This window comes from Rana temporaria, chromosome 2 (assembly GCF_905171775.1).
Source record: "Rana temporaria chromosome 2, aRanTem1.1, whole genome shotgun sequence".
Taxonomy (NCBI): Eukaryota; Metazoa; Chordata; class Amphibia; order Anura; family Ranidae; genus Rana; species Rana temporaria.
In genome coordinates this window covers 524340472-524353838 of record NC_053490.1, presented here as the reverse complement: position 1 = coordinate 524353838, position 13367 = coordinate 524340472, and the positions used below count along the sequence as shown (strand labels likewise).

At 44.8% G+C, this 13367-nt stretch overlaps 1 protein-coding gene across 1 annotated transcript in view; it reads right to left on the bottom strand.

Annotated features, from left to right (window-relative positions):
- Positions 1 to 13367, bottom strand: part of ARHGAP31 (Rho GTPase activating protein 31) — a 252314-nt gene that overhangs the window by 60426 nt on the left and 178521 nt on the right. The window contains exon 4 of the mRNA XM_040339105.1: positions 2652 to 2734. Within this exon, the coding sequence (XP_040195039.1) occupies positions 2652 to 2734 (83 nt within the window). The remainder of the gene's footprint in view (positions 1 to 2651; positions 2735 to 13367) is intronic.

Sequence of the window (13367 nt, the reverse complement as noted above, 5' to 3'; positions counted from 1 at the left end):
AGCAGAACTTTTGTTGGCGGAAAAATTGAGAACCAGCTCTCAAATATTTGTTGTCGGGAATTTCGACAGCAAATGTCCGATGGAGCCTACACACGGTCGGATTTTCCGAAAACAAGCTCCCATCGAACATTTGTTGTCGGAAATTCCGATCGTGTGTACGCAGCATAATAAATGTGATAGGAATAAAAGTGACCTTTTTTTTTATTTTTATAAAAACAGTGTAAAAATAAATAAAATAAAGTAAAATAAATAAGAAAAAAAACAAACATTTTTTAAAGCGCCCCGTCCCGAGGAGCTTGCACGCAGAAGCGAACGCATACGCGAGCAGCGCCCGCATATGAAAACGGCGTTCAAACCACACATGTGAGGTTATAAAGTGCGCTTGTAAGACCGCTGCGCAAATACAGTGTGACAAAAAGTATTGCAACGACCGCCATTTTATTCTCTAGGGTGTTAAAATATTTTTGTATAATGTTTGGGGGTTCTAAGTAATTTTCTACCAAAAAAAAATGTTTTTAACTTGTAAACAACACATCTGAAAAAGAGGCTTGGTCCTTAAGTGGTTAATGGCACCCAGATGCATCTGCTATTGCGTGCCCACAAATGCATGGGGGCAAGGTGTGGCATCATTTTGGAAAAGGGTCAGGCCAGGTTCACACTAGTGCGGGTCAGGAAAGCACACAAAATTGCAAACGTTCCCCTAGAAGGTGCTGAAGGGGTTAAGTGTGTCCTAGGGAGTGCTTCTAACTGTTAGGGGGAGGAGCCACCAGTGACACGATCACAGGGAACAGTAGATCAGTGACAGTGTCACTAGGCAGAACAGGGGAATGTCTTGTTTACAAAGGCATTCATTCCCCTGTTCTGCCTTTGCCGACCGCAATTGTGGGCCGCCCGGGAACATCGAGTTTTCCGGGACCCGTGGACGCACTCACGGGTAGGGTGACCACATTTCCAAACTGCCATTCGGGGACACACCCCCTCTCTCACCTTCCCCATAAAAAGATGGGGGGGATATAGTCTTGGGGGTTGATGGGGAATTTGGCGGCGGGTTATTTGTCAGCTGAATGTGCCACTTGCCACCAAATGCAGTGCCGCTGCCACCCATAGCCTGCCACCAGATGCAGTGCTGCTGTCACTCCCTCTGCATGACCCACGTGTGTAGAAGGAAAGGAGTGGAGTCACTATCTGGAGAGTGAAGATCACACCGGTCCCTGCTGCTTGCCGCTGGGTGTCAGAGAAGGAGGAGGTGCCAAGGTGGGTGGGGACAGCAGTGCTGCACTAGGCGCAGGCCTCAGTCCCGGCCTCACTGTGTGAGAGAAAATTGTCACTGGTTGCAAGACGCCAGGCAGCGCTGGCCCTAGCAACCAGTCCCGGAAATGTAGTTATTAGTTAGTAGGGGGTGGTGGCTGTGTCCTCTATTTCATTCCGGGACATTGTATTGTCCCGGAAAAAAAGGTGCCTGGGACCCAGGACAGACAATGCGGGACAGACCCGGGCAATCCGGAACACGTGGGCACCCTACTCCCATGGCATGTGGCGGGCGTGCAGGTATGCCCATCTGCCCGCCCGTGGCTTTGTGTCGACGTATATTGGCGTGCGCTGGTCGGCAAGTGGTTAAATCACCTTTGGGTTAACAAAAACAGCAATTATTTCTAAATGGTACTCTGATAACACAACACAGTCTTTTAGCTAGATTCAGGTAGAGTGAGGTCGGCGTATCAGTAGATACGCCGACCTAACTCAGAATCTACGCCGACTTATGTTTAAGTGTATTCTCAAACAGAGATACGCTTAAACATATCTAAGATACGACGGCTTGCGCCGTCCTATCTTAGGTTACAATATTTAGGCTGGCCGCTAGGTGGCGCTTCCATTGCGGTCGGCGTAGAATATGTAAATCACTAGATACGCCTATTCACGAACGTACGCCCGGCCGACGCAGTACAGATACGCCGTTTACATGACGCTTTATCAGGCCTAAAGTTATTCCAACAAATAGATGGAATAGTAATGTTAAAGTATGGCCGCCGTTCCCGCTTCGAAATTCGTAAATTTTACGTTGTTTGCGTAAGTCGTCCGTGAATAGGGATTTACGTCATTTACATCCACGTCGAAATCAATAGGCCCGTGCGGCGTACTTAGCCGCAATGCACACTGGGAAATGTAGGCGGACCGCGCATGCGCAGTTCCAAAAAAACGTCAAAAACGTCAGGTCAAGCCCCATTAACATAAAACACGCCCCCTCAGCTAAATTTGAATTAGGCGCCCTTACGCCCGCCCGATTTACGCTACGCCGCCGTAAGTTAGGAGGCAAGTACTTTGAGAATCATGTACTTGCCTCTCTGACTTAAGGCGGCGTAGCGTAAACACGCTAAGCTACGCCGCCGCAAAGTTAGGACACCCTACATGAAACTAGCTATTTGAGTTCAGCAATATGTGTAGTGAGAATTCGAATGGGGTTCAATGTAAAATTCGATTCGAATTCCAGTCCGAATTTCTGAATTCGGTAAAATTTGTTTATATTGTAATTGGGGTATTCGGATATATGCGAATCTCAGAATGACGAATATGAATTCGGAACGAAACGAATCGCATGTGTCTACCGGGCCACCCTTATCTGTAGCTCGGCGCTCTCTCTCTCTCTCCCTTACCTGTAGTGCGAAGGAGGAAGCTCCTGGATGACATTCTGGATCCGAGATAATTGATCGCCTTCCACCGAACATGATACCGCTTCCTGGGGAGAGAAATAAAAATACAATATTAGGAAAAAACTCAGCTTTTGGACAATATACAAACAGTATAGCACCGCATCCCCCTAATTCATTAATAAGTAGAAGGTTTATGGGATTTTTTAAGGTGCATATTAAATCAACTGAAAAAAAATATATATAAAAAGTTTTTACATTTTATTAATACATAATTACAGCACAATTGCATTAAGAATGGAACCCAGGAGGAGAGACACACACTCCACACGGAATCTCCGATTCTATGCTGAGCGTCCCCAATAAGAGTTTTTATCATCCCCGTGGTCACCTTTTTCTACAAATTAGACTCTTTGGTCCCTTCATGACTCCTATGATAGCCTGCAGTCCGATGTTTTGTCTTATGGTGTCTAATTGACCCTCGAACCATTATCTATTGCAATATACTCTGGGAAGGCTCTGATATTTACTAGACAGCCTCCCCTGAGGTAGCCCTTTTATAGGGCGAAACATGTTGGGAACCACACCCTCGTGCTGTACCTTAAAGGACTGTACTGTAGGAGTCTTTCTTAATGCAATTGCACTGTTTTTCATGTATTAATAACATTTAAATAAAAAAAAATTCAGTTGATTTAATATGCACCTTAAAAATCCCATAAAAAAAAAATAATAATAATAATAATAATAATAATAATAATAATAATAATAAAAATAAATAAAAATCCCATAAGCCTTCTATTTACCAGTATACAATACTAATTACCGAAGACGTGTGACGTCTTCTAGCAGGAGTTAATTTTCTGATTAAATCTCCCCTGAGAAAGCCCCATTATAGGGCAAAACATGTTGGGAACCACACCCTCATGCTGTACCTTAAAAGACTGTACTGTAGGAGTCTTTCTTAATGCAATTTCACTGTTTTTCATGTATTAATAACATTTAAATAAAAAAATTCAGTTGATTTAATATGCACCTTAAAAATCCCATACATTTTTTTTAATATATATATATAAATAATAAAAATAAATACAAATCCCATAAGCCTTCTACTTACCAGGATACAATACTATTTACCAAAGACGCATGACATGTTCTTCTAGCAAAACTTAATTTTCTGTTTTAAAACTCCCCGGAGAAAGCCCCATTATAGGGCAAAACATGTTGGGAACCACACCATTGTGCTGTACCTTAAATGACTGTACTGTATGAGTCTTTCTTAATGCAATTTTGCAGTTTTTTATGCATTAATACAATTAAAAAATAATATATTTTTTTTCCAGTTGATTTAATATGCACCTTAAAATCCCTTAAAACATCTTCTTATCAGGATACAATACTAATAACCAAAAGACACATTACGTGTTCGAGCAGGACTTAATTTTTCTGATTAAAACTCCCCTGAGGAAGCCCCATTATAGGGCGAAACATGTTGTGAACCACACCATTGTGCTGTACCTTAAAGTACTGTACTGTATGAGTCTGTCTTAATGCAATTGCACTGTGTTTTATGCATTAATAAAATTTGCATTAAAAAATAAATAAATAATTCAGTTAATTTATTATGCACCTTAAAAATCCCATAAAAAAAAAGTAATTAAAAAATAAATAAAATAATAATAATAAAAATAAAATAAAAATCCCATAAGCCTTCTACTTATCAGTATACAATACTAATTACCGAAGACGCATGATGTGTTTTAGCAGGACTTAATTTTCTGTTTAAAACTCCCCTGAAGAATCCCCATTGTAGGGTGAAACATGTTGGGAACCACACCATCGTCACAATTAGTGGCAGAAAAATTGAGTTGGGTTCAACTTCTGTGTCTTATTGAAGCGTAAAGCTGCCTGTGGATAACGCCAAGTCAGCAGCTGGCCCTACTGTTCCGGACGGACTGGGTCTAAGGAGGTGCACAAAACGGCCATTTGAAACAGCTTGCAAAAGCAGGCACTCCTTCTGCAAGACTGATGTGAACTCCTCCTACAAGACTGATTTGAACTCCTCCTACAAGACTGGTTTGAACTCCTCCTACAAGACTGATTACAGCTGGCATGCGGTGGCTCTACATGAATGCAATTTTTTTGGGGAAATTGGAGGAAAAAAATATTTTCTTACTTCTGAATGAGAATGAAAGGCTGTTTTTATAAGATTTAATATTTACTCGGGTTAACTAGAGAGTGTTAACAGTCTCATTAAGAGCTCATAAATCACACGCCAGCAGATACCATTAATGTACAAATTTATCTTCTGCTGCTCTGATTGTGATAAAATTCTATTATAAGAAGTCAGAAAAGAAGGAGCGGGGGAGGGGGACAAGTTGTACCAGGAAAATGAATCCAAATATTCCGGCTGGATATGAACTTGTTTTATTACTGATAAGGTTCTGGCACGGAGCTGACATTCACCTAACACTTTGCCAACAGTCCTGGAGAACCTTCCAAAAGAAAGAAGCCCCTCCCTGATTGGCAGAATACCTGTTATTAAACACTTTACTGTTCTTTTTAAATTTTAATGTGCATGCAAGTGTCTATGGTGTGTGCATTTATATAAAACATGTGCATAGCTGTTCATCTATTGAAACTGTATGTAAATGTGTTTTGTGCGTATGGGGCAAAATCGAATGTCCTCTGCCTATATTCTATGCAATTCAAATGTTTGAATGTAGAAAATGCCACATTATGGCCACTAGATGGCGGTGAGGAGCAAAGATAGTTCCGATGATATTCATCACCATCTAGTGGACAAAATGTGGTATTTTCCGCATTCACTTATTCAAATAGCAGTCTTGGCCCCTCCTCTTCTCAGGTCCCCCCTCCAGCACTCTTGGCTCCTCCTCTTATTAGGTCCCGTTTCAGCACTCTAGGCTCCTCCTCTTCCTAGGTCCCTCTCTAGCCATCTTGGATCCTCCTCTTCTCAGGTCCCTCTCGGGCACTCTTGGCATCTCCTCTCCTCACATCCATCTCTAGCACTTTTGGCTCCTCCTCTTCTCAGGTCCCTCTCTGGCACCTTCTCAGGTCCCTCTCTAGTATTCTTGGTTCCTCCTCTTCTGAGGTTCATCTTTAACGCTCTTGGCTCTTCCTCTTCTCAGGTCCCCCTCCAGTACTCTTGGCTCCTCCTCTTCTCAGGCCCCCAACTAGCACTCTTGGCTCCTCCTCTTCTAAGGTCCCTCTCTAGCACTCTTGTCACCTCCTTTTCTTAGGTCCCCTTCTAGTACTCTTGGCTCCTCCTCTTCTCTGGTCCCCCTCCAGAACTCTTGGCTCCTCCTCTTCTCAGGTCCCTCTCTAGTACTCTTGGCACATCCTCTTCTCAGGTCCCCCTCTAGTACTCTTGGCTCCTCCTATTTTGAGGTCTCCCTCCAGCACTCTTGGCTACTTCTCTTCTCAGGCCCCCCTCCAGTACTCTTGGCTCCTCCTCTTCTCAGGTCCACCTCTAGCACTCTTGGATCCTCCCCTTCTCAGGTCCTCCCCTTCTCAGGTCCTCCTCTTGCACTCTTGTCTCCTTCTCTTCTTAGGTCCCCCTCCAGGACTTTTGGCTCCTCCTCTTCTCAGGTCCCCCGTCGGCACTCTTGCCTCCTTCTCTTCTTCGTGTGCCACCAAAGGAAGCTGCTTCCTACAGGGATGTATCTATTAGGTCCCTCTCTAACACTCTTGGATCCAACTCTTCTCAGGTCCCCCCTCCAGCACTTTTGGCCCCTCATCTTCTCAGGTCCTCCTCTAGCATTCTTGGCTCCTCCTTTTCTGAGGTCACTCTCCAACACTCTTAGCTCCCCCCTACTCAGGTCCTCCTCCAACACTCTTAGCTCCTCCTCGTCTTAGGTCCCCCTCCAGCACTCTTGGCTCCTCCGCTTCTTAGGTCCCCCTCTAGTATTCTTGGCTCCTCCTCTTCTCAGTTCCCTCTCCAGCACTCTAGGCTCCTCCTCTTCTGTGGTCCCCCTCCACCACTCTTGGCTCCTCCTCTTCTCAGGTCCCCCTCTAGTATTCTTAACTCCTCCTCTTCTCAGTTCCCCCTCCAGCACTCTAGGCTCCTCCTCTTCTCAGGTCCCCCTCCACCACTCTTGGCTCCTCCTCTTCTCAGGACCCCCTCTAGTATTCTTAACTCCTCCTCTTCTCAGGTCCCTCTCTAGCACTCTTGGCTCCTCCTCTACTCAGGTCCTCCTCTAGCAATCTTGGATCCTCCTCTTCTTAGGTCCCTCTCTAGCAATCTTGGATCCTCCTTTTCCCGGGTCCCCCACTAGCACTCTTGGCTCCTCCTCTTCTCAGGTCCCCACTCTAGCACTCTTGGCTCCTACTCTTTTCAGGTCCCTCTCTAGCACTCTTGGCCCCTCCTCTTCTCAGGTCCCCCCTCTAGCACTCCTGGCTCCTCCTCTTCTCAGGTCCCTCTCTGGCACTCTTGCCTCCTCCTCTTCTTCGTGTTCCACCATAAGAAGCTGCTTCCTACAGGGATGCACCGGCAAGCTCACTCCTGAGCCTGGCTGTGTGCGTCTTTAGAAACCCACAGCGTGGCTCAGCTATCTGTCCCTGGCCCACCCATTTCATTCCTTGTATTTCAGTTCTTTCAATCCCGGAGACTCAGCATCACATGTGGGCGTTACCTATGCAAATGTTGCCTGCTTAGGAACGCCCACTCCTCCAGGTTGACACCCATTTATCAAGACATTTTGATATTTGCATAACTCCTCCCCAAGAGCCACCCCACTGCATGCATCAAGGTTGAAGGCTCCTGAGAGGAGTAGTGAGGAACCCTCCCACCAGCCATGATCTGCCTGTAAAAAAAAGCAACTTAGGCCCGGATTCTCAAAAACTTACGACGGCGTACCTGTAAATACGCCGTCGTAAGTCCGAATTTGCGCCATCGTATATTTAAGCGTATTCTGGAAACCAGATACGCTTAAATACATCCGAGATAAGAGCGGCGTAAGTCTCGTACGCCGTCGTATCTTGGGGTGCAATAATTACGCTGGCCGCTAGGTGGCGCTTCCTTGATTTCCGCGTCGAATATGTAAATGAGCAAGATACGCCGATTCACGAACGTACGTACGCCAATCGCAATTAGTTACGCCGTTTACGTAAGACATACGTTGGCGTAAAGATAAAGCAGGTCTCTAGGTGGCGCAGCCCATGCAAAGTATGGAGGTCGGAACAAGCGTATCTTTTTACGTCGTTTGCGCAAGTCGTACGCGAATAGGGCTGTGCGTAAGTTACGTTCACGTCACAGGCATTGAGCCGGCGTATCTTTGGCCGTAAATACGACGTGATACTGAGCATGCGCGCGCATGCGCCGTTCGTTCGGCCATGCATCTACATGGGGTCAAGCCTCATTTAAATACAACACGCCCCCTACCAGCCTACTTTGAATTACGCGTGCTTACGCCGACTTATTTACGCTACGCCGCCGTAACTTAGGACGCAAGTGCTTTGTGAATACAGCACTTGCCTCTCTAAGTTGCGGCGGCGTAACGTAAAACAGCCCTACGTGAATCCGGGCCTATATCTGCAATGGAATTATATTATATTGAATGACGGGACTGATACATCCATGGCCAAAATTGGCCGAACAAGCATTGGCCTCGGAATCCTTTTCCTCAGACTGCTGTCTGATCTCTGTGATTTACTAATGAACTCCAGAAACAAGTCCCGCGTGTGCGGGAAGGTGATGTGGAAGGAGATGAGCGGCTCCGTCTGGCGGAGTGTGTATGCCGAGTGATAATCTCTTGCTGCTGGTAGTAAACACACATCCTTCCAGCCTGTCAGTCAGGTAAGTAGAGCTCTGCAGATGAGACATGACACCAGCACAGACTGAGCCCCGGGCGGGGAGAAGACGCGGCGTCCCGCCGGACCGTCACTGCGCGCGCCGCGCTCTGCAATACATTGTAAATTCTGCCAAACCCAAACCCTGTGCATGCGGGACAAAGCAACCAGATAGATTACGTAATTTTTTTATGATTAACCACTTCAGCCCTGAAAGATTTACCCCCCTTCCTGACCAGGTCATTTTATTTTTTGCGATACGGCACTGTGGTATTTTTAACCACTTAAGGAACGGAAGGCATTGCCCCCTTCATGACCAGGCTATTTTATTTTTTTGCGATACGGCACTGCGTCACTTTAACTGACAATTGCGCAGTCGTGCGACGCTGTAACCAAACAAAATGTACGTATTTTTTTTGCCCACAAATAGAGCTTTTTTTTTGTATTTGATTACCTCTGCGTTTTTTTTTTGCGCTATAAACAATAAAAAAGCGACAATTTTGAAATAATAAATATCCCAAAAAAAAAATCCTGGTGTCAGTTGGAGGAATAGTGTCCCATCATTGGTATCAGTGGGAGGAATAGTGTCCCATCTTTGGTGTCAGTGGGAGGAATAGTGTCCCATCGTTGGTGTCAGTGGGAGGAATAGTGCCCCATCATTGGTATCAGTGGGAGGAATAGCGTCCCATCTTTGGTATCAGTGGGAGGAATAGTGCCCCATCATTGGTATTAGTGGGAGGAATAGTGTCCCATCTTTGGTGTCAGTGGGAGGAATAGTGTCCCATCTTTGGTGTCAGTGGGAGGAATAGTGTCCCATCAATGGTGTCAGTGGGAGGAATAGTGTTCCATCATTGGTGTCAGTGGGAGGAATAGTGTCCCATCTTTGGTGTCAGTGGGAGGAATAGTGTCCCATCGTTGGTGTCAGTGGGAGGAATAGTGTCCTATCATTGGTAGCAGTGGAAGAAATAGTGTCCCATCATTTGTATCAGTGGGAGGAATAGTGTCCCATCTTTGGTGTCAGTGGGAGGAATAGTGTCCCATCTTTGGTGTCAGTGGGAGGAATAGTGTCCCATCATGGGTATCAGTGGGAGGAATAGTGCCCTATCATTGGTGACAATGTGAGGAATAGTGCCATGTTTGAAATTATACCCCATTCTTGGTGTCACTAGCAGGAAAAGATCCCAAAGAGCCACAGTTTGGAGGCCACTGATATACACAGATAGTGAGCATTTACAGACTCCATTTTCAGGTAATGGTAAGTACTTACAGACTTATTTTACAGGTAATGGTAAGTAGTTACAGACTCGATTTACAGGTAATGGTAGGTACTTGCAGACTCCTTTTTACAGGTAATGGTAAGTAGTTACAGACTCGATTTACAGGTAATGGTAAGTACTTACAGACTTATTTTACAGGTAATGGTAAGTACCTACAGACTTCTTTTACAGGTAATGGTAAGTACTTACAGACTCCCTTTTACAGGTAATGGTAAGTACTTACAGACTCGATTTACAGGTAATGGTAAGTACTTATAGACTCCTTTTTACAGGTAATGGTAAGTACTTACAGACTCCGTTTACAGGTAATGGTAAGTACTTACAGACTTATTTTACAGGTAATGGTAAGTACTTACAGACTTATTTTACAGGTAATGGTAAGTACTTACAGACTCCATTTACAGGTAATAGTAAGTACTTACAGACTTATTTTACAGGTAATGGTAAGTACTTACAGACTCCATTTACAGGTAATGGTAAGTACTTACAGACTTATTTTACAGGTAATGGTAAGTACTTACAGACTTATTTTTACAGGCAATGGTAAGTACTTACATACTTATTTTACAGGTAATGGTAAGTACTTACAGACTTATTTTACAGGTAATGGTAAGTACTTACAGACTTATTTTTACAGGTAATGGTAAGTACTTACAGACTCCATTTACAGGTAATGGTAAGTACTTACAGACTTCTTTTACAGGTAATAGTAAGTACTTACAGACTCCTTTTTACAGGTAATGGTAAGTACTTACAGACTTATTTTACAGGTAATGGTAAGTACTTACAGACTCGATTTACAGGTAATGGTAAGTACTTACAGTCTTATTTTACAGGTAATGGTAAGTACTTACAGACTCCATTTACAGGTAATAGTAAGTACTTACAGACTCCTTTTTACAGGTAATGGTAAGTACTTACAGACTTATTTTACAGGTAATGGTAAGTACTTACAGACTCCTTTTTACAGGTAATGATAGGTACTTACAGACTCGATTTACAGGTAATAGTAAGTACTTACAGACTCCATTTTACAGGTATGGCATCAATGAAATTCTTTACCATAGCGACAAGGTCACTTGAAGTGAGAATGATATCCGCAGATCCACTTAAACCTAAATTACGACACTGGGAAAAAGATATATAGTGATTTTATCACTAGTTAAAAAACATTGAAAGAACTTTTATGGGCCCGTAATTCTGGGTTTTTCAAGGACACAGACAGAAGAGGCCTTGTAAAAAGTCAAACAAAGCCACAGAGAAGATGAGGAACGGGGCCGCGACTTGGTACATTACACACCACATATGGTGCTGCAAGCAATGTTCTATGGAAGATATATGGAATTTTCATTCATTTCTAAAGGTTACGTTCACCTCCAGGGAGCAAAAAAAACGAGAGGATTATGGGATGTTACTTAGAACCTCGGCTTGTCTCGCACATGACCCGGAACAAAGACCGTTAACTCCTTCCTCCCAAAGGAAAGACAGATGACTCAGTGTGGACTATGCTAAACACTGGAGCCATATTGGGAGGAGGGCTTTGATGGGTTCTTCTTTGATGGTCTTGTGGAACAATTTTCTAAATGTAGGTAAAAGACCTTCCTTTTCCGTGATGGAATAAACACGGCTAAGTTCTGCGTGTGCAAAGTTGTCCATGGGTGGAGATGGCACTCGTTCCATGCTATAGAGGAGTGAGGTTAATGTTAATTCCTTCCTCCCGAAGGAGAGTCAGATGACTCATAGTGGACTACAGTTGCCACAAAAAGTATGTGAACCCTTTTGGAATGATATGGATTTCTGCACAAATTGGTCATAAAATGTGATCTGATCTTCATCTAAGTCACAACAATAGACAATGAGATCCGGTTCACACTGGGGCGGCACAACTTCGGGGGCGACTCGGCCAGGCGACCTGAAGACGACTTCTAAGGCGACTTGGAAAATGACTTCTGTATAGAAGTCAATGCAAATCGCCCCGAGTCGCCCCCGAAGTCGTACAAGAACCTTTTTCTAAGTCGGAGCGACTTGCGTCGCTCCTATTAGAATGGTTCTATTGACTACAATGGGACGCGACTTGTCAGGCGGCTGTGTCGCCTGACGAGTCGCCCCAGTGTGAACCGGGTCTGACAGTCTGCTTAAACTAATAACACACAAAGAATTAAATGTTAAAATATTTTTATTGAACACACCATGTAAACATTCACAGTGCACGTGGCAAAAGTATGTGAACCCATAGACTAATGACATCTCCAAGAGCTAATTGGAGTGAGGTGTCAGCCAACTGGAGTCCAATCAATGCGATGAGATTGGAGGTGTTGGTTGCAGCTGCCTTATAAAAAACACACACCAGTTCTGGGTTTGCTTTTCACAAGAAGCATTGCCTGATGTGAATGATGCCTCGCACAAAAGAGCTCTCAGAAGACCTACGATTAAAAATTGTTGACTGACATAAAGCTGTAAGGGGTTATAAAAGTATCTCCAAAAGCCTTGCTGTTCATCAGTCCACGGTAAGACAAATTGTCTATAAATGGAGAAAGTTCAGCACTGCTGCTACTCTCCCTAGGAGTGGCCGTCCTATAAAGATGACTGCAAGAGCACAGCGCAGACGGATCAATGAGGTAAAGAAGAATCCTAGAGTGTCAGCTAAAGACTTACAAAAGTCTCTGGCATATGCCAACATTAATGTTAGCAAATCTACAATACATAAAACACTAAACAAGAATGGATTTCACGGGAGGATACCACAGAGGAAGCCACTGCTGTTCAAAAAAAAATGTGGAGTGAAATTTGTTGCTGCGCATGCGCTCACCCATCGGGGGCATTTTTCGACGGGAGGCATTTCTCAATGGACCGGTTCCACCAGCTCCCACTCATTTCTCGAGACCAGGTGCTATTTTTGATAGCTCGGTCTGTGTGCTGGGAGTGCACAAGTAAGCATGCTCTCAACACAGAAACCTCTGCTGCCTATGGGCACATACCGTATCTCACAAAAGTTAGTACACCCCTCACATTTTTGTAAATATTTTCTTTTATCTTTTCATGTGACAACACTGAAGAAATGACACTTTGCTACAATGTAATGTAGTGAATGTACAGCTTGCATAACAGTGTCAATTTGTGAGGGGGGTACAGGACACTACAGTGGGGGGGGGTGATGTGAAGGGGGCAGAGGACACTGTTTTAGGGGGTACAGGACACTACGGGGGGTTGATTTGAAGGGGGGAAGAGGACACTACTTTGGTGGGGGCTACAGGGCACTACAGGGGGGGTTGATTTGAAGGGGGGCAAAGGACACTGTTTTAGGGGGTACATTTGGGTGTTGAAGACCACACTCTTCCCTGTCGCATACATGTATTATTACATGTACAGCAAGAGGTTAAAGCCAGGGCCGATCCTGGGCGGGTGCGCGGGGTGCACTGCACCCAGGCGCCGCAGAGCGGGGGGGGGGCGCCAAACTGCCAGGGTATCATGATCGTCAGTCCCGAGTGTGCTGCCTCACCGAGTGTGCTGGGTGGCACCTCCCCCCCCACGTCACGCCCGCGGCAATGAGTATAGTAACACTATTCCCCGCGGCACTGTGCATATTTCTGGCTCCCCGGCGCGCCTGCGGCACTGTGTATGTTAGCACTATTCCCTGCCC